Source organism: Penicillium manginii, assembly GCF_028828005.1.
Source record: "Penicillium manginii strain IBT 31320 chromosome Unknown utg000005l:1.0-5665137.0:1.0-5668048.0, whole genome shotgun sequence".
NCBI classification, from domain to species: domain Eukaryota; kingdom Fungi; phylum Ascomycota; class Eurotiomycetes; order Eurotiales; family Aspergillaceae; genus Penicillium; species Penicillium manginii.
Genome location: NW_026643106.1, coordinates 4,917,092 through 4,944,319, shown reverse-complemented (window position 1 = coordinate 4,944,319; position 27,228 = coordinate 4,917,092). Strand labels below are relative to the sequence as shown.

The 27,228-nt window shown below is 46.3% G+C and overlaps 9 protein-coding genes across 9 annotated transcripts; 4 read left to right on the top strand and 5 right to left on the bottom strand.

The window, feature by feature from the left end:
• Positions 1 to 363: 363 nt before the first annotated feature.
• On the bottom strand, positions 364 to 891 carry N7533_008178 (ectomycorrhiza-upregulated zf-mynd domain-containing protein; the record flags this gene model as incomplete). The annotated part of the gene is made up of 2 exons (XM_057104828.1): positions 364 to 762; positions 805 to 891. The coding sequence occupies 2 exons, from the start codon at positions 889 to 891 to the stop codon at positions 364 to 366; spliced, it is 486 nt and encodes a 161-aa protein (XP_056959785.1).
• A 2,133-nt stretch (positions 892 to 3,024) lies between these two features.
• On the top strand, positions 3,025 to 4,569 carry N7533_008177 (F-box protein; the record flags this gene model as incomplete). Its single annotated transcript, XM_057104827.1, has 2 exons — positions 3,025 to 3,047; positions 3,111 to 4,569. 2 exons carry the CDS (start codon positions 3,025 to 3,027, stop codon positions 4,567 to 4,569), a joined length of 1,482 nt encoding a protein of 493 aa, XP_056959784.1.
• Positions 4,570 to 4,969: 400 nt separating this feature from the next.
• N7533_008176 (uncharacterized protein) lies at positions 4,970 to 5,806 on the bottom strand (the record flags this gene model as incomplete). The annotated part of the gene is made up of 1 exon (XM_057104826.1): positions 4,970 to 5,806. The coding sequence occupies one exon, from the start codon at positions 5,804 to 5,806 to the stop codon at positions 4,970 to 4,972; it is 837 nt and encodes a 278-aa protein (XP_056959783.1).
• Positions 5,807 to 7,297: 1,491 nt separating this feature from the next.
• N7533_008175 (uncharacterized protein) lies at positions 7,298 to 9,685 on the top strand (the record flags this gene model as incomplete). Its single annotated transcript, XM_057104825.1, has 1 exon — positions 7,298 to 9,685. One exon carries the CDS (start codon positions 7,298 to 7,300, stop codon positions 9,683 to 9,685), a length of 2,388 nt encoding a protein of 795 aa, XP_056959782.1.
• Positions 9,686 to 12,198: 2,513 nt separating this feature from the next.
• On the bottom strand, positions 12,199 to 13,543 carry N7533_008174 (uncharacterized protein; the record flags this gene model as incomplete). The annotated part of the gene is made up of 2 exons (XM_057104824.1): positions 12,199 to 13,267; positions 13,326 to 13,543. The coding sequence occupies 2 exons, from the start codon at positions 13,541 to 13,543 to the stop codon at positions 12,199 to 12,201; spliced, it is 1,287 nt and encodes a 428-aa protein (XP_056959781.1).
• Positions 13,544 to 17,646: 4,103 nt separating this feature from the next.
• Positions 17,647 to 18,613, top strand: N7533_008173 (uncharacterized protein; the record flags this gene model as incomplete). Its single annotated transcript, XM_057104823.1, has 4 exons — positions 17,647 to 17,961; positions 18,025 to 18,170; positions 18,238 to 18,395; positions 18,453 to 18,613. 4 exons carry the CDS (start codon positions 17,647 to 17,649, stop codon positions 18,611 to 18,613), a joined length of 780 nt encoding a protein of 259 aa, XP_056959780.1.
• A 1,124-nt stretch (positions 18,614 to 19,737) lies between these two features.
• N7533_008172 (uncharacterized protein) lies at positions 19,738 to 21,380 on the top strand (the record flags this gene model as incomplete). The annotated part of the gene is made up of 6 exons (XM_057104822.1): positions 19,738 to 19,795; positions 19,854 to 20,262; positions 20,318 to 20,479; positions 20,532 to 20,702; positions 20,770 to 20,892; positions 20,957 to 21,380. 6 exons carry the CDS (start codon positions 19,738 to 19,740, stop codon positions 21,378 to 21,380), a joined length of 1,347 nt encoding a protein of 448 aa, XP_056959779.1.
• A 354-nt stretch (positions 21,381 to 21,734) lies between these two features.
• N7533_008171 (Proton-dependent oligopeptide transporter family) lies at positions 21,735 to 23,843 on the bottom strand (the record flags this gene model as incomplete). Its single annotated transcript, XM_057104821.1, has 7 exons — positions 21,735 to 22,389; positions 22,444 to 22,630; positions 22,697 to 22,836; positions 22,888 to 22,996; positions 23,064 to 23,200; positions 23,268 to 23,445; positions 23,498 to 23,843. The coding sequence occupies 7 exons, from the start codon at positions 23,841 to 23,843 to the stop codon at positions 21,735 to 21,737; spliced, it is 1,752 nt and encodes a 583-aa protein (XP_056959778.1).
• Positions 23,844 to 24,579: 736 nt separating this feature from the next.
• On the bottom strand, positions 24,580 to 26,424 carry N7533_008170 (MDR family MFS transporter; the record flags this gene model as incomplete). Its single annotated transcript, XM_057104820.1, has 4 exons — positions 24,580 to 25,348; positions 25,458 to 25,695; positions 25,764 to 26,192; positions 26,247 to 26,424. The coding sequence occupies 4 exons, from the start codon at positions 26,422 to 26,424 to the stop codon at positions 24,580 to 24,582; spliced, it is 1,614 nt and encodes a 537-aa protein (XP_056959777.1).
• Between the last annotated feature and the right edge of the window lie 804 nt (positions 26,425 to 27,228).

The window sequence follows — 27,228 nt, the reverse complement described above, 5'->3', positions numbered from 1 at the left end:
CAGTTTTCTCAGCCGGACGTTTTTTTCCCTTCACAAAATAAGAGAACAAAATAAACGAGGCCTTGGTTCGAGATTGTGATGTTCCCCGAGGGGCTGCGCTAAGATCTTGGCTTCATTGTTTTTCCTTCTTGGCGAAGGCTTAGATGCTGACCTCCCGGGAACCCAAATGACTGGATTTAAATGAAGAAATCCATACATCTAGTAAAGCAGTGCCACCGACTTCCACTCTTTGCGTCCGAAACCGGCGGTCTCTTTCGTATATGTCACGAAACACCGTTCAAACGCTTGCCGGTTGTACAGATGCTCCGGTGCTGACCCATATCCGCAATAATCAAGACAGTGGTCGTGGTACATCCAGATCGCCTAGTAGTGTTCCGGCGAGAGGGACTTTCTGTCTTTGCGAGCCACAATCACACTGCCAATACCCGACTGCCACTGAGGTGGTGCAAGTCCCGATTTCGTTTCGGCATTGAGATGAGTGATGGCCTGATTTTCAATGTTGCGAAACTGCCCGTTGTCACGCGTTCCCAGTCGGTGGATGACGATGAGGAGATCGAGCAAGGCAGCGACTGGCGGGACACTTTTGTTGAAGACAGCGTGGTCCGAGGGTATGGTTGTCGCTTCCCATGGTCGTCCCCTAATGTCTCCCCCGCACCGCACGATCACGGCCTTGATTGTGTTGTTGGAAGAGGGCGTCGGGGAAGTGGAGGTTGCGATGGTGGATGTGGCAGCTGAAGTCGACAGCGTAGTTTTCGCGGCTTGCTTTGGGACTTAGGGAGGCAAAGTCGAGGGTGTAGGTTTCACAGCTGGCTTTGAGACCTGAGGAGGCAATTCTTGATCAGAGTCCAAGTCTGTGAATACGTCCCATGTCGAGTAGTCAATTGGTGGCATTATTGCGGTTGCTGTGGCCGGGTATATGGTGAGTCGATCGGTTCGCGTAGAAATAGTCACAGTAGGTTGAGGATGATGATGCTTTTCAATTTCAAGGTGTGTCTTATAAGGATATAACGTTGAAAAAAAGGCGTGAAGCAGAATTGAGGTCGAAGTATTTCATGTCGCGTCGAATTCAACCCCCCCCCCCGACCCAATCACGTGAGCCTCCTTCGGTATGTTCTCATTCCAAGTGTTAAGAAGTAAAAGATAATCAAAAAAAAAGAGAAACAAAACATACAACAGCAGGGATTCGCATGTGGTCACCCACCATACTACTAACCTGCCGGCGTGTGGCTTAAGTACGGCTGAGCGGACGGGAAGCCCTGTTCTCCACACCCTATGGTCGTATGTACAGGAACGAGCTTTGGTTCAATTTAAGAACCACTGTAACTAAAAATCAGAGAAAAAAAACGAGCGTGAATTGATGTATACAGACCTTCGCATGTGGTAACCTACCATACTACTAACCTGCCGGCGTGTGGCTAAACTACAGTTAGTAGTCGGGTGGGTGCCGCCCGGGTGAGAATAGGGTGAGCGCCGCTTTAGGGTCGCGCGACTCGGGTGATTAGGGTGAGTGCGCAATAGACAGGGTGATAATGAGGTGAGCCGGGTGAGAATCCTACTCTGTTAAGCGATCACTGCACTGGCCCCTTTCAGCTGAGTTTGCTTGAAATATCATTGGGCCAAAATCTCTCCTTGAAACAATCGGTCTCTTGGCATCTGCACGTAGCCTCCATGTATCTTTGTTAATATAGTAAAGCGATTGCAGATCTAACATGACCAGCGACTTTTTATCTTAGATACAGGATTTCGAAGGATCAAATTTCAGTTATCACTCAAACTCTTTTCAATGTTGTAAGTTCTTTTCATCGCCGAAAATAGAGAGGGGAAGCCGTGTAAGGTGATAGCCACTCCCCACCGAATTCAGCGTACTAAAGCTGCATCGAATTTCAGAGACAGGTGCTACGTTTCGAGACAAGTCACAAGCGAGGAGTATTTATATCAGGTAACTTGGCAACACTCAATCACACCGCGTAACTATTTGGTACGCTACCACTATTGGGCTGAAATTATTTAACAAAGACTCGACTATCCCACTGATACCTAGAACCCTGACATTCAATTAGCTCCTCCTACGATGTCTAACCCCGAGCACTACTCTGTAGGTTAGATCTGTGCCACAGATTTTAAGTACTAGAGTAAGTAGTTATTTAGTCAAGAGAATAAAGAGTTATTAGAAGTATTGTGTAAGTAGGGAAACAGTACTACCATGAAACACTAGTAATCAGTCTAGAAACAGTGATCCACCCCAAGGCTAATACTCTAATTGGATTTATAGTAAGCTTACTGAGAGGAGAGAAGGTAAGATAGTAAGAGAGAGTAAAGGTAGAGTGACACACTACGCCTTTATACAGTTGGGTAGTGACATTGCCCAGCGGTAAGGGACCATGGCGGTCCCGTTAAGGGATATTGGATGGGCTAAACCTCATCTGGACAGCGCTAAACCGGCCTGGGGCGTGTAGGGGCGGGGTTTTGCCGTCTCCGGCGGTGGCGGCCCAAATCGGTCTGTTACTCTTTGAGAACAAGGTAAAGTTCACTAACTGTCTAACCACTAGCCGTGACCACTTAGCAGCGCGTAACAGCTTATATCTAGAAATCGCAGTTTGAGAAACTTCTATATATTTGAATTAATTTCAGATCGAGATATGTAGTAAATAGTAAACCAATAAAATTGTATATTTTAGGTCTAGGTAGGGCACTGTGGGATCAATGAAAACTTATCTAGGTATATCTCCCAACCATATACCTTATACTCAACACCCCCAAAAAATATTAGACCTCGATCCTTTAAAGCGGCTTCGATTGATGTCGGAGCTCTTCGAAACAGATATAAGAGAAAATATTAGAGTAAAAGAGAAAAAGAGATTTACAATATTAACAAGATGGAAAGTTGTGGGATGTGGGGATGACCATGTGACGTAGCAGAGCGCTCAAGTTGGGGGCCAAAGGGTCTGAGTTTGGGGGCTGGTTTTTATATAATTTTTGCCCCCTCCTCTCTCTCTCCTCTCACAATATTCCTACATCTCAACAATGGGTGACAATTCCCTAGCAAGGTTGGTCTGCTTAATTTGTGTCTAGCTTTATGTACTACCACAGCTTAATTGACATATATTCAGTCCTGTGTCTCTCCTACCCAGCGACTGCTGGCTCAAAATTCTGAGCTACCTCTCCCTGGAAGATCATCGGTCGCTTCTCTTTGTCTCTAAAAGCAGTAATTGCTTTTCTGAGCCATTTTTAATGAAAGCTATTGCCTGGGAGTGGAAACCAATCCCGCTTAGAAGAGTTCTTTTATTATTTCGCGCTGTACTGCGGAAGCCAGAGCGGGCATATAATATTCGACATTTCAGTCTTCTGTCACAGAAAAGTTTCGATTCAGCAGTTGAGTCATGGCATCCCCCCAGCTGTGAAACGGACTGTAAAGAAGAAATCACACATTTTCAGGATGTTCTTGAGCATGCCCAACACATTGTGAAGAAAACTGCTTTCCCAGATTCTATTACCTGGACCCAAGCTCTTGCTAATGGAAACCCCTATGCATTTGTGTCAATCCTCCTCTCGCAGCTTCACAACCTCCAATCACTGTCGCTTGATTATACTTTTGTATGGCAATCTGGGTTCCCTGGACTAATGCTACGTCATGCACTCTTATCGAAGCAATTGTCACAGTTCAATTTTCTTACACACGTGGATTACGGGGCCAATGTCCGTCGTGACGAAATGAGTTTTGGCGAGCCGTTAATCTATGAAGAGCCTGGATATCCTGAGTGCAATCCTAAACAATTTCCTGCTTGGTTCTACCTGCCAGCTCTTCGGTCGCTTAAAATATGGCTTCGCACCAAGAAGGGCATAGAGCTGCCTTCGCCTTGTGGGCGGCCAGATCTTTCTCGGCTTGAAAGGCTTATTCTCACACGAGCGACTATTGAAGAAAATCAGGTTCCTAGCATTCTTTGTCTTGCTCCCTCATTGAAAACTCTGCATCTGGGAATGGCATACAGATGGGGCAAGGAGGTAGCTTTGAAAGATGGTCCAGCAATAATTGAAGGCCTGAAATATTCCAAGGAGTCACTCACGAATCTGTCTTTTGGCATTGAGTATTATCCACCAGGGAAAAGTGATCTTCATCTTCAACGAGGGGAGTATGACCTCAGTACTCCATTCTATGGTCTACTGAAGCAATTTCCAAAGCTTCGCTCTGTTGAAGTATCTGTAAATCTACTTACAGGATGGACAATGGAGGCCTCAAGTGATCTGGTCTCAGGTTTACCCGAAGGGGTTGAACAATTATGTCTCAGGTCGGATTATGCTCCAGTTGATTACGATTCCTGGCACGCGGAGGAAATGACGGAATTAGTCACATATAACGCATCAAAGCTAAAGGCGCATTTACCTCACCTTAAGCGCGTCTGGATCCGGAGATGGGAATACTTTGCCCAGGACGGCGAAACAGTACCCCTCGCGAAAGCTGCTCGGGCAGCCTGTGCCCAGAAGGGTATTCATTTCCAGGTTGTTTCTGACGAGCTTTCCAATGGAATTTGGACTGAAAATCGCTTAGCTCCTGACCGGAAGGTTCTCTGAAAAGCTGGCAATGCTAGGATTGGGATCTCTGATTTAGCTGAAATGAAACCAACTCTTTTATAGCAAGTGTAGTTGAATCAAAGTCAAGTGTGCCATATTGTAACAGTCTACGAATTTCTCGAACTTTTCCTTTTTATGGCTTATTTGAGAGTCGTCTAATCCAGATGTAGAAGCCGCATGGAGGGTGACGGCATTACGAGTCCAATCAATGTTATGATGACGATCAGACAATGTCGTTCACTTTAGTGTGACCCGGGCAATGAGAAGCTTTATTCCCAGCGACTTGGTACTCTACATCATACTTTCATTAACGATGACGCTCATTACTCCCATAACTCTGCGCTTCATAATCTCGATTATGATACATGTATTATGCTTCATTATAGTCCGATTTCTGACTTCATGAATCCTTAACATCAAAGATTGGCTGAAAGCCCACAGACACGGGCTTATTGTCATCATATGGCTCCTTTGCCTGGTCTTTGGTTATGACATCGATGTTGTCCCCGAAGTATTTCTTCAACACTTCGTCGCATCCATAACCGCCATCTTCCGTGCAAGGGGGAATGGTCATTCCCCCTAGATACTGCTTCTTCTGTATCTCTCCATTTTCATCCTTCTTATCTTTGATTCTTCCTGCAATTGCAACGATACTACTGGTCTCCTTTGTGATCTTTGGCATCTTGCCCTGCTCGGCAAAGATCATCAATAATGCATTTTGTTCGCCACAGCTAGCATCGTTTTTGTGTCGAGGGTTGTCGCCATTGCCCGTGCTCCAGTCACCCCTGCAATTTTCGAGCTCTGTTCTAAATTGTTCCGGAAGAAAATCGTTTGTCACAGCGCAATTTGCTTGATCGCGTGAAGACGTTTTCGCTGCGTAGACAATATTCTTCGAACCCTTGGCGGACGAAGCGAGATAGACCTTGTATTTCTTTCCAGGATCGGCTTCGTATACCATTGCTACCATGACTCCGGGAATTTTCTTGTTTCCAATATCTGGCAAGTATTTTTCCATGGATGCGGCCATAGCCTTGAAAGCATCGTCACATATTTGCACAAGCTGTCCGTTGGTGACCTTCTTCTCGAATTCGGCAGTTCCGGTCCAGAGATAAGAGGTTTCATCACCACCTAACATTTTTGCTGCAGAAGTATCCCGCGTTACTTGAATATCCGCAGCAAGGGCAATATGAAGGACTAGGAAAGAAAGAAGGAGGAAAAAGTTCTTTGATAATAGCATCTTGACGGCTTGACTGAGGTCACTGAGAAGGGCTTGTGGGCTCGAGAATGAAGTATCAAATACTTCCGTCCACTGTAGATTCTGTGCCCTAGCCTAGTGCCAGTATGAAAAAGAAGAGAGAGGGTATATTGGTGTAATTTGACCAGAAACCACCTTCAATGGGAGCAGGGAAGGGCCATTTTAAAGTCTCTTCTCGTAATACAGCGAGCGAAGTTACAGCCCCTATAGGGGCTGAAACGTAAAACGATTGACAAAACACGAAGTCTGGACTACAATATTGTGATTGATACAAATTGATGTAAATTCTGCAATTCTTCGACCCCAAATTGCTATATGAATTCCATTGGTGCCGCTCGCAATAAACCTACTATTAAGGTAAAGATCGACGACTTTTATGATTCAGCCCCAAGTTGCAGTACTGTAGCCCCCACGTTCTAAACCCCTGGCCCCAAATTGCAAGGCTCTGGCCCCAAATTGCAAGGCTCTCGCCCCAAATTGCAAGGCTCTCGCCCCAAGAACAATTCCCGCGCACTATTATCACATAGAACTGACCTATGATGTTCGATGCTGAAAGAATACATTTCTAGCTTCTCGGGAAATCTCCTCCGCGTGGAGTGCCCAGTACTCCGTACGGGAATCTCTTTCTCCGCAAGATAATTTTTGTAAACAATGAGTCTTAGGTGGATTCAGGAATATTCAAAGATTTGTGGTAATTTGTGGTAGTTGGTAGTCAAGGCCAAAACACGTTTTCATATCAACTAGGCCAGTCGCCACAGTACGATGTATCAAGTCTATATCATCTAATTTTGGCCAAAGATATGTGACCCCTGACGATCTCCGAGACTCAAAGGCGGCCGAGGGCCGTGCTGAGGCTGTGAAGTAGTCTACGGAACACAGATGCATCTTGCAAAGTACTTCGTAGAAAGCAACATTCCCACTTTTCGCAATGTGGCGGAATCCTTCAGACTGATCATCTTATGACCGACGCCATCCGAGTACTCCATAAGCGATGCTCCATATCTATTCTTATCCAGTGACGCCATTTCCAATTACAGAAATATTTCAGAGTGTTTTGTATTACTGAATGGATACTGTTCATTCAGTTTCATGATTCGGCCCCAAGCCATGAATGTTGTATAAATGACATGTCTCCGGTCCTCGTCGGTCAATGAGATCAACCAATTTTTCTCAGAATGGCCGTCAAGAGTGCTGCTCTCTTGTTTTTCCTCCCTTTGCTGCAGGGAGTAGGAGCAGATTGGACTACAATAGTTCACACCACTCTTATTGTACCCAATACGGTCACCCCAATTGTTAAATTTGTTACACCTCCGGCAACGCCTCTATCATCTGCTCCATCGTCTTTGCCCTTGACATATGATCATGCAAAAAGCCACAAACTGAAGCTGACCTCAGTTGTCACTGTCCCAGACGGTCAGATTCCCACTGTCCATTTTAGTGCCATCGCTTCGTCAGGCAAGCCCACTGGAACAGATGGAGGCTCAAGAGGAACAGCACCCCCCTAGCGTGACTACCTCTCCAGGGCCCGCCAATTCTGGTGCTAGCTCTGCCACCCCATATGTAGGTGGAAGCTCAGCTGCTGAGGGAACCACTGGAAACCCGCCCACCAGTTCTGCAGGCGTCCCTCCAGGAGGTCACTCAAGCTCCAAGCCACTCGTTCCCAATGGGTCTACAACTTCAGGATCTCATCCTAAGTACACAACCACTCAACCAGATGTCCCAGACACGACCAAATCAGGCTCGCCTGCTGGAACCTCTAGTGGTTTTCCGACATCAGGATCTCCAGATGGCCCTGCTAGCTCCCGACCCAACAATACCGGGACAAAGGGATCGGACACATCAAGCTCAAAGCCTGTAGGCCCAAGTGGATCTACACCAAACCCTCCAGGCGGTACTACAGGCTCCACACCGAAGGGTCCTGCAAGTGACGCAACTACGACAAAGTCAACATCTCCTTCAGATGGTGCCTCAACTGGTCAGACACCTAATGGAACCCCAGACCACAGCACCACAAGTCACCCTTCCTCGTTTCCCACAATGAATCCATCTGATCGGGTTTCCTCGGTTGATCTAGCGTCAGCAACTGATCTACAATCTGCCGCGGCAAGCAATTCTAATATCGCTGATTTTTTGCCCTCAGCATCTCCTTCCCAGGAGGAATGGGCTTCTATGCCAGCTACCACAACATCCGGAAGCCCAGCCAGCACTAGCTCTGACAGTGCTATCATTGCACTGATGTTGAGAAATAGCTATAACAACATCGATGATCTTAAGAAGGACCCGAAGACATACAAGAAGCATATTGAAGATATCGAAGATCAAACCTCGAAGTATCTCTCCAAGACTGGATTTGATACTGGCAGATCCCCTTGCTCTGGCTCCAAAAAGAGATCGTCCATCGAAAAAAGAGGCCTCTTCGATGCCGTTGCCAGTATTGCAAAGTCGGCGGTCAGCGCTACAGTGGATACTGCTAGCGAAATTGCTAATTCTGCCCTCAGCTGTGTGGCACCGATCGTTGATGACATTAAAAATGTGATACCTGATGATGTTGATGTGAAAGATATCACCCCTGAGATTGAGGACCAGGTCAGGAAAGGAACTGAGTATCTCGACGAAATTAGCAACATTGTGGATGACATGGATGAGAAGAAGGATGACGATGACCACACAAGCTCGTCTAAATCTGATTCCTCAACAACTTCTTCGTCAACGACAGGTACTTGTACATCAAGTACTACATATTCCGATTGCACTTGGGATACCATCGTCACTCCAGTGGCCAACTCCGACACTACCACGATCAGTGTCATTACGAGTACCCAGTCTTGCACGACACGGACTGGCTGTGATGAGAAGCCGAGTACTTTCGAGACCACATCTACTGTCGATGTATGCTCCTTCGTTTCTGTTCAAGAAGCTCCTGGGGTTGGAGTCGCAGCCACCAGTTTTAGTGTATCCGCAACACCCGGTGCTGGTGTCTCTGGAGGCTCGTCCGCAATGGCTCACTCTACAGCTTCTCCAGGCTCAGCGCCCAAGACAACTGGCTCATATTCAACAACAAAGTCCTCTGTCACCACCACCACCACCACCACCTCCTCAGCAGGCCCTACATGCAGTGCGAACCATGTGGTGGATAACAAGGACGGATGGGAGTATTGTGAATTTGGATGCACTGAATACACTGGAAAATATATGATAGCCAGCTCAACCTCTGGTCAGAAATCCTACCAGCCATGCCCCTACTCCAGGCCCCCTGTTGGAATGTCGTGGAGTCCGGATAACGAGGGTCCCTTCACAACAACCGCGAAAGACGGCACCGTCTACAATTGTGACGATTCTCGCTACCTTGACCATAATGTCGGTGATTCTAAATCCTGCGTGACCTCGATGAAATCCATCACCCAGATTTCCACCATCTACGCGGCATACACCTCTTCCGTAGAGTCGGCAGCTTCAGCAGCATCGGCATCGGAAGCTAGTGTCAGTGCTTCGAAGGCAAGTGCCTCTGCTGCTTCAGCATCAGCTGCATCCGCATCAGCTGCCGCAGCCACTCCATCTGGTTATGTCTACATCACGTTTTTCACCGCTGAGGGGGCTGGATTCGGCTATCAGATTCTCCCCAGTGACTCTAGTGATGACCCTGATATTTGCAACATCGTCCCTGTTGCAGTATCAGATGGAGGCACTTACTACGACCCTCCTGATACCATGGATATTGACCATGGAGTTCTGAAGGGCTGCAAATACGAAGACGATGAGATTAAATGTGACGACTACACTCTGCCTTGCAAAGATTTCGATGGGAAGGAAACCGATTGCGGTCAAGCGAGGGTTCAATGCGGACGTGATGTGAAAACCTAGTAATCGGCTTTGATATGGAGTTGTGCTATTATTTATATACATATAACGCTTAAGAGAACGTAAATTGATGATTATGTCCTCGTTTTCCGAAATCTAATGTCAAATTCTTTTTATTTCCAAATCCTTGTCTTCGAATCACCTATCATAATGACAAAATAAAGCAGAGTTCAAAATTTATACTGTAAATGCCATCACTCACTTTCAAGTTCTATAAGATCACCGGAAACACCCTAGTAGAGAACAAGAAGTTTCCCGCTCCTATCTTAATATAAAATTGATAAAGTTTAAATATACTAACTTCTATAGAGGCATTTTTTCCCCTTATAGCTATATAATCTTCTGTAAAGAATTTTAATAGCTATAGGGTAGGATTAGGCTTCTCTTAGAGAAATTAGTGTTAGTCACTTTATTACAAGAAAGTCTCTATCTATTATATATTGATAAGCCTCTATAACCTAAATTAATATCTTGATTACCTATAGTGCCTAGTTTAACACTATATTCTTGTAGTTACGGAGCGTAGCTAGAGTCAGTTACTTATAGCAGAGGGTATTAACCACTTATTCCTGCGTGTTCTGATAATCACAGGTGAAACCATATAACGCGGCACATACCTTCCTCTTATCCAGCTTCTTTTATATTTCTTCTAGAGATATCTTTGGTCAAGGAGCTAGGTAAAAATTTTTTCAGGAATAGCACACTGGACTTACGCCTTCGGGCTTTTATTTTCTACCATTACAGCAGGTTAAGAGAGCGCAACGCATCGTAGTGGGTATTCTCAGCCCTCTCACCCTGTTCTCACCCGCTCTCACCCTGTTCTCACCCGCTCTCACCCTGTTCTCACCCGCTCTCACCCCATTCTCACCTCTCTCACCCCAGTCTCCAAAATTCTCACCCATATCACCCACACTCACCCTAAATCAGAAACTGACGCTATCTTAAGATCCAGGGCTCCTTGGCTATTGACTGCGTTTAGTATGTGGCTTAAGTACGGCTGAGCGGACGGGAAGCCCTGTTCTCCACACCCTATGGTCGTATGTGCTTGAGATAGTCTGGGAGAAAACTAAGATCTACTGTAATTGAAAATCAGAGAAAGAAAACGAGCGTGAATTGATGTATACAAACCTTCGCATATGGTCACCTACCATACTACTAACCTGCCAGCGTGTGGCTAAAACACAATAAGTAGTGCGGTGGGTGCCGCCCGGGTGAGAATAGGGTGAGCGCCGCTTTAGCGTCGCGTGACTCGGGCTGAGTAGGGTGAGTGTGCAATAGATAGGGGTGGGTGCTAGAGACCCGTCCGTCCAGTGTATTGCCGACCGACGTTAGTTGAGGTGGGCGCTGTTATGACCCCTTTACTCAGCCAGAGATGCGTGAGCAAGCATATTCGTGTCCACTGTAGGAGTGAAAGATTAAGCCGCCGAGGTACCATGCAAAGCCCACTCAGTAAAGAGACAGCATTGAATTGGCGACCGCTGTGAAATAATACTTCGCAATTGCTCAAGACCAGTTCTGAATGTTGAGAGGCAGACCCGAAATCCACACGAAGAAAACAAAACCGCGGGCCTCGGCGAATTGCTGTTGAACGAGATAACTCCTATTCGAAAATGGAGTTTTCGTATTCGTTTTTAGTCAGAGTACTCGCCCATCTCTTCTTGAGGCAAAGCCTCAACCCTTCAACGTGAAGGCGGTAGGATGTGCAGCGTCTTTGAAATAGTCTCGACCGGGACTTGCTAAACGCCGATGAAAGCAAAGTAAACACGTCATTAAGGTTGTTGTTGCGCCACAACATTTTTTTTGTACTGATTTTCTTGCCAGCGATTAATAATTCATGGGTTGTACTGATGCGCCAATCCGCTGAGCTCGATTTACTCAGCTTGACGCTGCTCGGTGTGTAATGACCTGGAGGATTAGAAATGAATGCAATTATTATGGCACAGACTGTCTCACGTGCCTTTCCGATTAGCCCGGAGGCCGCAGGCGTAGCCTTGATTTTTTTTTTTCAACATAGAATAGTGCCTTGGCTTTTAAGCAAGGCTAAAATGACGGTTACATAACTAAACATCCCAATTATTCAAGAAGAAGCAAGGCCTTTGCCCTGGAGCCCCGAAAAGTCTTATCTGCAATCTAGGAGATCTCAAAAATACGCTAGCTTTGGAAGCCTCGAAATCTACAATATCTGAGATTTGAAAACCCCGAATCTCCTGTATCCCAAGCATTTCATAAGATTGCTTGATTTCTATCGAGAGTTTCATAAATTTTCAATATATTTGCGCTACTGGTAGGTGAGAGCTCTCGTAGCCCGCGATGTTTTACGACTGAGGTCTTACTCCTCCACGAAGGTTCCAAACCTATTTCTAGATTTCAAGCACGAATAAGGGGAAGCGTAAACGGCCGTCGAAGCTTTTCTTTTGTTTTCATAATTGTCATAGGAGCTTCCTTCAGGTTGTAAGAGCCTCTCCTACTTCTGGCAGAACTGCCAGTCGTGGATGACACGAGGTACAACTTGGATGTCATAGATCAGCCAGGATATTTATTTCATGCTCATGTGATCGCTCTTTCGACCTCTTCTTCTCACATTTTGCTGACTCTGTACATTCACTCTGAACCTCCTGTCGCCGACGAGCATACAGAGCTGCGCCTCGAGCCGCTGCAAATGTTGGATCCACTGTTGTTTCTCGATTCAACTGGCTCTGAGAATTCCCTATGGTGATTTGGAGATCACCGGACAGGGGCGGCGATAAACCAGCCAAAGCATCTCTCAATATGGCTAGAAAGCGGTGATCAGTTGCACTCTCGCCAGCTAAAATAATATGCGTAATGGGGCCAGCTGCTTCGCGAGGAAGGGCCAACAAGTCTCTGCGAAGATGGTCCCACAAAGAATGATCCGACAGCTCAGCTTGCTCGATGCGGTCCAGCCCTATATCAAAATTGAAAATTTGTGCCTTGTCCGACGTATAAGTGGCCAGTGCTTCACCGTGGGTTGGACGTATGATGCTAGTGTACAGCAGATGGCGACTAAAAGAGACGAGATAAACCCTGGGCGTAGGTGAACCTTCAAATTCGTCCGAGCACTCGAAAAGGTCTTGGTAATTCCTGCACAATCCATACCCATTCGCCGCGTAGACAGTGTCGGCCTCTACCAGATCATTTGTGTAAGAAGGGCTATCCCCTACCCATGGGCGTAGGTTCAAGTCTTTGAGAGCAGAACTGATTGTGTCGCTATTGAGCGAGGGAAGATCGGGAGTTGTGACAGCAACTCTTTGGAGATTTTGGGATATCGCTTCCTCGGTAGCCTGTTTGAGGTCGTTGATCAAGACCCTGAGTATTTGTATGTCGGCGTTTACCTCCCAGCCAAGTTTCTCTTTCAGCCAACGCCACCAGTTTTTCCAGGAAGAAGGTACATTTGATGAGAGTAAAATTTCCTCTAGATGCAGCAAGAAGGAATCCGAGAAACTTTCGGTTTGATGTAATGGTTGCGATGGTTTGGCAAGATCCTCCATTAGTTTCAGATACTGGGAATTTCCAGCGATCTTGCCAACTTCCACCACTGTTCCGTTGTAGTAATGGACCACGGCCGTTCTGAGAATTGTTAGTTACCTCAAACGCTATTCCGTAACAGGAATCTCTGGTAGCTCACCCATATGACGGGGTCAAATCAAAGCCAACTCCAGGCGCGTCATGGATTGTCACGGGAAGACACGTCTCACATCGAGGCCGAGGACAGTCATATAGGGCACTGACCAGCGATATAAGGAACGCTGATAAAATAATATTGATAACGACAAATGATTTAGTGTCTCCCATATTCTTTGATTTCGAGGTGTTGAGAAATCCGTGGTGGAAGGAAAGGGACATGATGGGGGGATGGTGGGAAAGGTGTGTTGTTCGTGTGTGATCCGCGGATCTGGTAGAAGCCACATTGACCTTGATCCCGCTTTATCACTGCATCCAATCGAATCATGTTTCAGGTTTTAACGGTCCTTCATTCGGTATTCCATTTTATTACATTCCACCCAGCGGCGGCTTGACAAGATGGCGTACCCGAAATATCAGCAGTAATGCACTGATCAGCTTCGCCTTTCCAGCGTCATACGTGCGTCTGAGCTGAGGCTTTTTCTTATTCAAACAATCCACATATTTTGTACTTAGGTAGCTTCCAGCTTTTAATTATACAATCACCAATTTTGCTCAACTGGCCTCCTCAAAAAGCTGCATACCGGCGATTCAAAGTTATCATGGAGAGACGAAACAGCCCCCAGGCCCTCGAATATAGCACTGGGGCCTCGAAAAGAAAGGTACCTACTGGACCAACATGAACTTGAAAATTTTTCGAGATCAGCCCGCCCGGTAATTTGAATGGCTGAAGATCATCTGTTGACAATACTTCCGCGAGTTTAATTTCATGGGAACATTCAATTTCTTATTCTCCAGGGTAAACTCTGAATTTACCAAGATCCACCAGTGCAAGGCACCAAACCGAATGACCCAAATAACTGCATGACGGTTTGACTCCGGCCCCCAAATCAGAGTCCCGCGAGTCAGCTAGATCCACCGGCTTTAGTATGTCCATTTGGATAGCCCGCCAGCTCCAATTTCAGCTTCTGCTTCAGAGGCCCCGAAGTAATGTAACAGAATGAGATTTAGGTAACCCACACTATTACAAAGTACTACCATAGTTACAAATTCTCTTACAACTGCGAAATCATTTTTTCTATTAAAGGGGCTCTTCTCCTTGCCTTCTGTCACCCGTAGAATTCCGATCGGTTCCGCCACGCTGTACGCAGCAATTTTCGACGATCATGGGTCCTTTCAAAAGACTTCCTGCCGAACCAATTCGTGCCATCAATGGCAGACTAAAATTGTGCCCTCGGGCGTTTCTATTCTACCATTGCAGCAGATTGGGAGAACGCAATGCACCATAGTGGGTATTCTCACCCCTTTCACCTTGTTTTCACCCGCTCTCACCCCGTTCTCAGCTCTTTCACCCCAGTCTCCAGAATTCTCACCCATATCACCCGCGCTCACCCTAACACAGAAACTGAGGCTAATTTAAGACCCAGGGCTCTTTGGTTATTGACTGCGTTTAGTATGTGGCCTAAGTACGGCTGAGCGGAGGGGAAGCCCTGTTCTCCACACCCTATGGTCGTATGTACTAGATACAGGAGACTAAAGGAATATAAAGTACAGTGCTCGGTTAAGGATAGAATTTTTACATGGTGGCATGGATCAAGTAAGCCTAGAGACGAAACTGGCGTTGATAGGAGATCACGTATATTGGGGCCAAGGGGGTGGTAAACGTTATCGTGGCATGTCATTCACCGAAAATAGATATTTTTGAACCAGAAGATCTTTGTTTATGAAACAATATGTGCTAGTTATTGTGTAAATTTCAAGGTGTTTCGCCATTGGATCGGTCTTTGCCGCATTATCTCCGAATACAATAATCTCATTAAACATTTGAGATGTTTTTATAAAGCCTTTTGGGGGGTTCTGAGGCTGGCATGCATCAATACCGCGGTCCATAGTGGCAATCGACCCAGTGTTTTTGCCAGGGTTTATCAAGAATTTCCCAGCCGTTGGTGGAAGCTATGCTTCGTATACTTAGGTACAAACTGGCCGACCCTTCTTTTTTAGGGTACTGAGTATATCGCTCGGTGGGATACTGGGTAGGATACTAGGTTGTATAATGGGTATCAACTCTAATACTAGAGATAACATACTAGCACCAATCAAGTAACTACTCCCTGTTCCTGATTATAGGTTTTCTCAAGCTATCTACAAAAATAATAGTCCAAATATCTACTGGGCACCTAGTAATTTCGAAGCACTTTCACCTTAGCAAACACCGGGTCAATCCCCGCTATGAATCGCCATGCCTGAAGCAGTTCGGGCTATCTTTGCTTTTGCTTCAACTTCCTCTTTGTCTTCTTCCACACACACGGTACTATCGATATCATCATTCTTTCATCCATCTCCACCCCCATCCTCACCAGGGATTTTACATAGGTAGTCTAGACCGTGGCAGTTTCATGGCTAGAAGTTTAGGTTGTTTTCTTGAGGTTTGCTACTCTGAATAGTACCTCGCACGGCGCTCGATTACAGTGATCGCAGTCGGTCTCACTACCAACTGCCCAGGTGCCAGTGGCAGATGTCAGTTGTCCACCTTCAATTGTGAAACTAGTAGTCTGATGCAAATGAAATTCACCTTGTATGAAATTGATCTGGTACCCGGACCAAGGCTCTCAAGAGAATTGCATGTCAGTAGCATCATGGTACACTTAAGATATTGCACACTTAAGCCATAATGACCGCACACTATCAGCTTTTAGATAAGAAGCTATTCAAACTTTGAATAACTTGTTGAAGTTGAGTCTGATTACCTTGAGATGTACTAACAATAGTTCCTCGTTGATATGACAGGGCGGATGAGTAACGACACGGTCGTCATAGGAAGGGCTGACGAGGCGGTTCCGTCCTGCGTATATGATCTAAGAAATGACTTTGCTTAAATGGGGCAAGGCGTCCTTTCCAGGGCCACAGGTCGACCGATCGTTAGTCCGTAATATTTTTACCAATTTTTACACACCTGGCCAGGACGATGTTTTCCCGGATTCTTTTGGTAATATGTGGGATCTCAAAGTAAATCTAGTAAATCCAGGGGCTTGCATATGATTCGTATTGTTACCATGCACCAAGACCAAATTGATCACATGGTCCCTAAGCCCTTCATTCTCTGCCCTTGTAACATAATACTCCTAGTGTTGCGGGATCCTGTTTCTATCATCATCTTCAATCAGATTTTCATAATACATTGAGCTCATAGTGTAGAGAGTATTTACCATTCCTCGATGCTTAGCTTCAGTATCAAACAGCATGTGAACAGGGACCATGTTTCAAAGTGTGGGGCACTTTGATCACTCGTCGCATGACTACAAACATTGTTTTACTTCGCGTTTCCACTTTTCAACACCACCTTCGTCCCTTGAAGATTGAATATTATCTAAGTCACCATGAGTTCTATCATGAACCGAGTGACTTCTCTCTGGGTATATATTCTTCGCTCACCTGCTCGCCATGTCCAAATAAAGTACGGACTCGGGAGTGCGTGAATTACAGTTGGCGGGGAAGACGTTGACGACTCGTGACTTTTTGGCAGCGGGCCAAATGCCTAATTAGGACGAACCAAAGTCTATTATATTATTCCAAAGTTAGCCAAGTACTTCCCCAAGTTCACGGAATTTATTTCCCCACTTTGCAGGAATCCTGGCGAGCCGGGCGGAACCGAGATTAGTTAAGAGAATGGGAGTTTTGACTTGAAGATATTAACTAGTGAATGGATATACTACCACGAGGAAGCTATTTCTCACAATAACAGATTAAACGTTGGGTGATCCTAATCAGTCACAAAAATGCAGCAGCAGCTTGTCTTCTTCTTTCCTCTTTTCTATTGAAAAGAAGGCCTAAAATTGGTATCTCCGATGGCTGATTAATAGCGCCGGGTGGGATCTACCACTGATGCCTTCGGGCATTCGGAGAATCGCAGTACTTGGCAAACAATAAGGATGCAGAATCCACCTGCCAAGATGTAAGCTTAATTATAATTGGGCAATCTCGGCGTGAGTAGATTTTTAAGTTCGTTAGTGAAGCGGGGGTTGTAGCATTCGTCATGCAGGACTGACTATACCAGTATCTCACGCATTTTAAATGTTTTCTTGATCCATCGGTGCCTGGTTTCCACTGTATGCTCTCTACGCCTTGATATGGTTCAAAGCCTCGGCGCCAAACTAGAGACTGTCGAAATGCCATGTGAACAACCCAATGTGTCCGTTGATGCTATGTTATAAATGAAGGGACATTTCCCTTTAAACCTTGAAATAGAGCAAGAAATCTCCTCAAACACAAGTACCTTTTGAGTAAGATACACAATTCACACAAAGTATATCTACTCCACTGGAATCATGTTTTTCAACTTCAAGTTTCAATTACTGTTGTTGACCTTCCTCGGACTCAATACCATATACGCTGCCCCTCTACCCGAAGACACCCATGCACAAATTACTAAGAGGGGCGCCAGTTTGAATGAGTTCTTAAATATTCTCATTGGCCACCTACCTGTGATCAGCGAGTCTCTCACCAAGGGGACAGCTATCATCACCGATTTCAGCAAATTACTCGGCATTTTAACCGGCGCGCAAGAAACCTATAATGAAGCTGGTGGGGCGTGTAAAGAATGGACCGTGGTGTTTGCGCGCGGTACAGCTGAGCCGGGAAATGTAAGTCTCATGGTGTATCAATTCTACCAGATGAATGACTTGCTAAACGCTTCTCGTCGCTAGGTTGGGGTTCTCGTCGGGCCACCCTTATTCGATGCCCTTCTAGACACATTCGGTGATTCTGCACTCACTATTCAGGGTGTCAACAACTACGTGGCATCTGTCCAAGGATATTTGTCTGGTGGAGATGCGGCTGGAAGCACAGAAATGTAAGTCGACAAAAGAATGTTCCACCCAACACAGACTATACTATGCTGACTGATATTGCCTTCGTAGGGCGCGACAAATCGAGGCGGTGAAATCGCAATGCCCCAAGACCAAGCTCATTGCCTCTGGATATTCTCAGGGTTGTCAAATTGTGCACAATGCCGTTTCGAAGCTCCAGGCCACAACCGCAAGCTGGATTAGCAGCGTATTATTGTTTGGAGATCCCAGTATGATTTCAATCTGATTTTATGACTATATATTGATTTCTTGCTAACGAGAAACAGAAAATACCCAGCCTCTGTCGAATGTTCCTGCATCCAAGGTATACACAGCATGTCATGCCGGGGATGATATCTGCAAAAATGGTATCTTGATTGGCCCTGCCCATTTGACTTATGCCTTGAATGTCGAGGACGCTGCCAATTTTGCTAAAAATGCAGCATGAATATCAATATAAAAGTATGAGCTCGGCCATCACAGGCGTTGATTAACATTGGATGAATTTTTCTTGAACGATTACTACCTAGGTATCTGTAACTCGGGTGGACTCTTACCGGTTTATACTAGTTATCGCATGATACTTGAAGTAATTTGTCTATTTACTAGAGGCACTTTCTTACTAGTATCGGTCGCCATAGCTAACTAGTATGTTCTTACTCCAGGGCTTAGATACCAACCTGCACTGTAAACCAATGAAAATTGGAATGTATACCGGGTCCTACTAAACTCTTGAGGTTAAAGACAAAATCCCCATTCATTGAAGACACCTGGTCCAGATAGTACGAGCATGCGTATGGTCCTATATTGTGAGTATTTTCGCAAACCTGAGCAAGTCAACTTGAACAACTTACAACCTTGGAAGTTGCAGCAATTATCGTAAGCATTGTGGACTAATGTAGTGCAGGATCAGAAAGGCTTTTTCTTTCTTTTTTTGAGAGAAAAAGAACCCCATCCGGACGATCACTATGCAACCCCTTTCAGGCATTCTATCCAGTTGTTTGTCGGCAGCTACTGACTAGTAACTTATACCAGTCACCATAGGCGGCATTAGTGAGATGCCTTAAGCCTGAGGCTACCAAGTGGCAAACACTGTTGGTCTCGGTTTTTAGCTAACAAACCCGATAGCATCTCTGCATGACAGGATGTGTTTTCAGAGCAGGCACTGTATTCCGCGGACCGAGCCTAGCAGCCCATCGCCCCAATCAACTTCATCAGACACATAAACAGACACTGGAACCTTTTGGCTGGAACGACCAATGTCGGATTGGCCCTTTCGTTTGAAATGGAAAGCCAAGAGAAGCTCGCATGGTCCCTGAAACTAAGCGAATAAGAGCCCCCCCGCCCCCATAAATTCCACCGTTGGGGGAGGGGCCCTATAGGGCCGGGCAATCGCGGCGAACGGGCCCAGGGGCGGCCAAGAAGATCCGTCGCGTCTAGTCTGATACGATGCAATCTCGTTTCCAGGGTCGCGCTCTGTTTGTGACTGCTAGGTCTAAAGATGCCCCGCTATATTTAAGGGGAGAATTTCCCCGTTCAGATTTCTATCTTCATTGGCGATCAGCGACAGTTATGAGGGTTTCACGGCTTTTTGTTGCAGTCGCCTTGGGCGCAGCGACATCATGTCTCGGTAACAATCGTCACTCTTTTTCTACTGCTATTCATGAAGAACCGCTGACTTTAGATAGGTGCCGAAACAAAGGAATGCGACACTACTACTGACGTGGACGAGAATGGTACAAAGGCCCTCGAACTACACACCCCCGACCAGCTGGACGCGCTTGAGGGGTGTACGACGCTAAATGGAAATATTGTTATTCAGTCAGAATACGAGGGCAAATTTATTCTCAATGAAGTGACTGACTTCAACGGAGATATCTCCACGGCTGGTGATGGCGCACCTGATTTAGATCTGTTCGAGATGCGCGATCTTGAAGGGATCGATAATATTCACCTTGCTCTTGCCGGCGACGTTCACCTACCGAAGCTGAATAGAACGAGAGACGTCGAGCTTATTCAAAAGTCGGAAAGTGGCGAGATAGATCTGAGATCGTTGACCGAGGCCGACAATGTGTCCATTAAGGGGAGTTGGTCAAGGTATGTATCAACACCGTAACGTCGGCCGAAATTCCCTCTCACACGTGTTTGATAGCACAAATTTCAGTTCGCTGAAAACCGTCACTATGACTTGTGAATTCTGTGGCTCTGAGGACTGTGGCATTTCTGGAACTGACAAGAATATTCCTTATATCGTCGTTGACCTTCCCTCGCTCGAGAAAGCAGATTACTTCCAAGTGGTGGGGACAGTGAAAAGGTTCGGACCTCATTTGCGATCGAGAATTATTGCTGACTATATATCAATCAAGCGTATTCCTGCCTAAGCTAGAAGTGGTGGGATACATAGAGCAGACTGGCCCTTCGACTCTCCAAGGGCTGCGGATCAACATCGAATGGGGCTATGAAGAAACACTGGATTTTGACGCTCCAAATCTTCATACCTTGAATGGAACGCTTGAAGTTTACGGTGGTGTATCTAGGTTCGACTTCCCAGCTTACTACATCATCAAACCCGTCGGGGCTTGTCACATCCTAACCATTTAGCAGTCTCAGCTTGGGTTCCTTGGGCAAAACAACTGTCGGCGCTGAAATAACCACGAGAATTCCTCTCGACCTCTACTCGACTATTCAAACTGCTAGATATTTCAGGATATGGGGTGAGCTACACAGGTTTGTCAACCATACCTATCTTGGGGATTTTCAACAGAGAGAACTTATTGTCTTCAAAATATAGCATCTATCTACCCGCCATGGAGGATTTAGGAGCTGTCGACCTAGAGTATTCCCCAAGATTACCTTGTAATGATACGCTCTACAAATTGTGGGAAGGACAGTCCGAAAACTCGAGCTTTTGGAAGGAGTTGAATTCATGCCTCAATTACGACTTTCCACAAGAAAATGAAAAGACAGGCCAGACCAGTACAACTATCACCACTACCCCTACTCCTACAGAGACTGCCACCCCTACCGCTACAACGAACACTGAGAGCACAGAGATCACGAGCAGTGGCGGCAGTGCCAGGACGGCTGCCGATAACCCAGATAGCACCGAGAACCCATCTCCTGGGAATGATGCTCGCCAGGCATTCTCCATTCCCGTGACCACCGGTACGGGACTGATGATAATGACCGTCATACTGGCCTCTTTCTACTGGTAAAGCCAGTTTAGGGCACTTAGTTCATTTCACAAACAATACCATGCTACGAGAACCATGTCCTAAGAATTTGTGGATATGAACCTGTCCTCCGGGAGTAGAAGCTGTAATATGGAGACCGTGCAGACCTCGAGAAATTTCAACTTTGGCTTTTTGCTCTAATTATAAAGATTCCAATTTATTTATTACAAAAACAATCTCTTCCTAGCATCGCAGACCCCATTCCACCGTTATTTCAACGTCAAATTGCAATCCAGACCCTTGAAGTCGTGCAATGAAGCAGAATGATTCATGCCAAGCGAATGATATGTATTATCCCGCACCATTCCGTTGGAAGTTTTCAAGAGGAGTATGCCTCTATTCCACGCCGTCTTTGGCTTTCGACTTGTCCAATTGTCGGAACAGAGCCCACAACAGAATAGTCGCTCCACCCAGAAGTCCAGTCAAGATGGCATACATAGTGACCAAATGTGGATCCTTGGTAAGAGGGGTGAAGGCCAGTGCAAGACAAGCTCCAATACCAGCCATAGCTAGCCAGATCGCTTGAACCAGTGTCTTCATACTCTCCGGTGCCTGATTATAAGCATATTCAGTTCCCGTGGTGAGGCAAAATACCTCCGCCAATGCCCCACCAAAATAAATTGGGATTTGGAGAAAGACCGAAATCTGGTTGGGGATTGTGGAATTGTTGGCAGCAGCACATGTCAGAGGTATATCGTAGCACGGTCCAGCCCGGTAGATGAGCTTTTGAACGACGGTTGTGTAGGCCATAGACAGGGTCAGCACGAGAAATCCGACTGACATTCGTGCGATGGGTCCAAATGAGACTCCTCTCTTTGTAAGGAAGGGGTAGAGTCCTTTCTGAATGATCGGGGCGACTATTATCCCAGAAATGGCACCGGCAATTTTCATCATATCGTTAGGAATACCGTATGTAATCATTTGTCCTGCTTGGGAGATCAAGTTGTTGAATGTCTGGTTATAGCAGAGCCAGTGGATAGGGAACAGAAGCCTAGGAAACTGTTAGTTCGGGCTGCATATGAGAAGGAGCGGGGCATTAACTCACAGTACTCGGCAAGTTAGAAGACTTCTCTTGATATCTTCGACAAATAAGTCTGTCCAGGGAACTTGGCGACCATGTTGACGAAGCTGCGCGTCTGGCTTTGCGGCATCCATTTTGAACCGACCGGCGATCCCATATCGCAGCACATCGCATACCTGGGGCATGATGTTCTCTGTTGGCGAAGTTCGGACTATGATATTTGATGTTATTAAACCGAACCATTGCCGTGCTCCGACTCGGAGGGAAATGGACTCACCGAAGAACGTGCGACCAACGAGAATTGGTATCAGAGCAATCCACATGGCGCAGCACGGAATCAAATAGGCTAGCCAAAAGCCAACATATCGTTCCAACAGCGGCGTTGAATCGGCTAGAAAGCCCACGACATTTATAGCCCTGTCCATTGTGTGAGTAATTTTTGAGAAACGAAGAAAGAATTTTTCTCACCAGTAGAAGGCATTGTAGATGTATGTGATAGTTAGCTCTCGACTAGTGACAACCATCTTTCCGCTTTTCTCAATCTTAATTCGAAACTCGGCCTCGTCATATTGATCGGCTAAACAATGTTAGCCTCCAGACCAATCCACAAGAGCTTGAAAGATTGACTCACCAATAAATGGGACAACAGTGGTTTTGAAACCCCCCGGATCCAATAGCCAGCAGTACACAAGCTGTTATCACTCCGGGCAGAGCAGCTCCTTTGTCAATGGTGACGGGGAAAGATGTCGCAAAAAGAATAGTCGCCCCGATGGCCTCAATACTGCAAGAATGTTAGCCACCCAAAGGTCAGCGGTAGCGAAACAGAAGGAGATAGAACTTCACAGTACATAGCAGAATATAGCATAGTTTTATAACGACCCAGCCAGCTATCGGCAACAACGGCAGCAGGTACAGGTGTGATATACGACCCGATGATCAGTGCGTTGACGATGTTGGTTGCAGTAGCTTGGTGCAATCCCAGTGCCCCCGGAACCTCACCACCTCGAGCATTTTGCAGGTAATTTTCTGTCAAACGTCAGCCGAAGAATATTGGGGTCAGGATGAAGATACCACGCACGTAGAGGAGCAGTCGCCCCGTACCAGACAAAGCGTTCCAGAATACCCGCGATACATGCTACCCAAAGCCGAGCCGGAATTTTGTCAACGACATGAAGGAGATCGTGTACTTCATTTTCGGAGGCCACGCGACCGTCATTTTCATCGTTGTTCGAAGGAATAGGTAGCCTGCTATTTTCATGGAGATCTGCTTGGTCCTGTTCTGTTTTCGGTGAAGAAAGAGAGGCTCCCGCGTTAGTCTCATCGCTCTTATTACGAGCTTTAGAATCAATAACCAACCGTGACTGTAAGCTAGAATCTGCGTTGATATCCGCAGAGTCGTGCATATCGAGCATAGAACCCATCATTGTCGTGGATGCGATATAGAATGTCCTGTCTGGGCCGTCGCGGCTTAAGTAACAGTCATCAGGGGGTCGGGGTCAGAGTCAGAGCAAAGGGGCAGTTGGTTGCCTAACAGCGTTGCACTATCGAGCGGTGAGATAAAGAAACCTGCATGAGGAGGTATGGATATGGAATAGGTCTGGGCATCGACATGGGGGTTCGGACCTGTGAACTCCGCTCTGAGTGGGTCCTGTGGAGATGGAGATCCCGGGGATCCGTCGGAATTAGGCCCAAGAGAGTGGATAGACGGGAGACACTCGAGTGTGTGTAGCCTGATTGAGAAACGTGCCTGTTATTCGTTTCCATTCTACTTCTCAATATCCATGAATCGAAGCATTTCGTGCTGACACCTGGGCAGTTGACAGAAGCTCGCGTGCGATGCCCCATGGTTACGTAGGCACCTGGGCAATCGCTGCAATCGACCCAGTGTCTTAGTGAGTTTCAGGTTTTCCACCTATACAAAAGTTGAATTAGGCATGATACCGAGTAGGAAGGAGTACTAACTAGTAGTATGATAAGGATGTTTCCACTATTTTTAGAAAAAAAAATTTTAAAAAGGAAAAGTCCCTTTGTAATATTAACAGTTTTAATATGCGCATTTACTAGATTTATCTTCCCTAAATTCGTACGTATATTTATTTAACTCCCCTAATTGATCCTCATTCCCCTCTTGGTTGCCACTACTAGTAATCTTGGAGCAGGCTATTTTTCCGCAGCCTCCTCGGGCGAAGCTTCTGTATCATGTTTCTTAGTGCTCGACAATTTCAGCCACTCCATTGCCAAGCTTATCATCCAAGCAAGGGCTGGTGTAGCTAGCGCAACCCAGAATACACTCTTCAAAGCGGAATTAAATGCATCCACGACGAAATCGATGAGTTCGGGAGGAACCACCTCCCTGAAACCACTTGCGCCGGCCGCTACAACGGCCGCCCCATCTATACTCTGCACCTTGCTGAGCCTTCGTAGAAGACCATCGGTAAAAAGGTTTTGCCCAACACTAGGACCCAGCGCGCCCCCCAGGAATTGAAAAAACATGATCATGACCATACCCGTTGGTATATCTGCCTTTTTGAGGACGACCTGCACAGCGAGAATTGGCATTTGGTTACAGCAGCCATATCCAAGCCCCGATATAATTTGAAGCCCTATCCATTGTCCACGTGGACTGTCGACCCGCACTAGTTGATATAGACCCCCTCCAGTAGCCAGGATGAGAGGTCCGATCCACATAAATGGCAAATAATGCCCAAATTTCGACACTATGGCGCCTGCACAAAGCATGCTGAGACTATTAGAAACAATCAACGGGAGTAGATTTATTCCTGAGACCTCGGCATTGGTGTTCCTGACAGACTGAAAATATATGGGCCAATAATACGATTGCACGACTATAGCTACCTGGACGAGCATCGTGAAACCGCATGATACCGACATGGTACGACTTCGGAAAATGTGCAGGGGAATGTTCGAACTAGAATGATGGTAGAAAGTAAGCCACTTTAACGGCCCTGCGCAGGTAGCAAATATTCAGAAAAGGAGGAGCCGACCTTTTTTTCCATCGGAATTGTAAGCCCACAAACACAACCAAAAGTAGACTGAACCCAATAAGGCACCCAAACACCTTGGCATCAGACCAGGGGTAGACAATTCCACCCCACTGCAATGCCAAATTCAAACACGATGTCGCACCGAGCAGTAGAGTAGCTCCTGGGAGGTCGAGCTGACGCAGCTTCTGACTCCAGGGCAAGCCCGCCTTTACTGCAGGTGGTGGCTTTCGCAGAGTGAACCAGACTAGAGCTAGCCCGACAGCTCCAAAGGCTTCAAATCTTTAGCTCACGTTTTTGGAGTGGAAGAAAGCCTTCAAATTGTTTTCAACGGGGACTTACGGAGATTGATCCAGAAAATAAATCGCCATGTCAACGTTTTGTTATCTGTTATCGAACCGCCCACAAGTGGCCCAATTGCCGACCCGATGTTGTACACTCCCAGGACGATGGGCGATAGCATCGCCTGCTTTTGCAATGACACGCAATAAGATAGAATAGTTGTCGTTCCACTTACCAAGCCAGCAGCACCGAGACCAGAGATTGCACGACCTATGATAAGCACGATGGAATTTGGGGCGACAGCAGAGACAACAGAGCCGAGTTCAAAGATGACCAGTGAGCCGCAGTAAATCCACTTTATGTTGTACAATGTGTAGAGCCGACCGCAAGTCGGTAGAAGTGACATTTGCGCGATCAAGTAGGAAGAGCCGTACCAGCCGATATCGTTGAGGCTATGAAAGTCGCTGGTGATGCTGGGAATCGCCGTCGCTTGGAATGAAAATTAGGTTTTATGGCTCCCCCTTGCTATGATGAAACACGAACCCAGAATTGTATTATCAATGGCCAGCACGAAGCAAATGGACATGAAAGCCACGGTCAACAAAGCAAGAGCCCAACCTTGCATGTATTCGGTTGTGGGGTGCTCCTCACTCTCCTGAGTGTTAGTTCCATCCACGGTCACTTCACCAGGCGGCGCACTGTTCGACAAAGGTTCCATCATATTGTTCTGTGGACCTTTTTTTACAACACGTATCGTGAAACTTGGTGTGATAACCAGATAGCTCCAGAGCCTACCAGCTTATGGACGATCAGAGGCGCCAGATACCTCCTAGGAACATGATTAATTCCCTGGTAATGTGCTCGGTCTTTGTTAATAAGGGGGCTTGTGGGTAGGGGCTACATGATCGCACTCTTTACCCAAGTAGGCGGGTTCCGTGTCCCTTTCGTCAGCTGTTTGCGTATTGGCGGGATACGCGCCCCCGATAAATCCGGGGCTTTCATGTGCATAGTAGCATGTACAATGCGCTGTCAAAAGGGAACACTGACCGCTATTGAGCCTATTATATTCACCCGGTCGCGTAGGTCACTCTATCCGAGACCATCTTCCAATTTATTCAAATGAGGTTTTGACCAAAGCTTTACGCTAAGCTATTTCCAATGCGGAGCCTCATACATCCGGAGAACCATTCTAGATTGCCTTTGTCTCAAGGATTGACATTCAGATTTTCTCATGCACCTGGGCATACTAGCCACCTGGGCACTTGATGATCCAGAGCTTACATTGGTCACTCAAACACCTGTCCAGGTGCAGACGGGCGTAAGATGCGTTGGCCAATGTTGATCGAATGATCGCTGTGGCCCAAGGCTTAATACTAGTTAGTAGCTACCGCTGGCTCCCTGTAGTTGCCTCCTCGCTCCAGAATAAATACCTAGGTAGGTATTTTTCTTTGCCCATTCATCACTTTTGTGCCCAGGTGAGAGATGAACTTGAATAGAATGAAAAATTCTAAATATCTGGAAATGG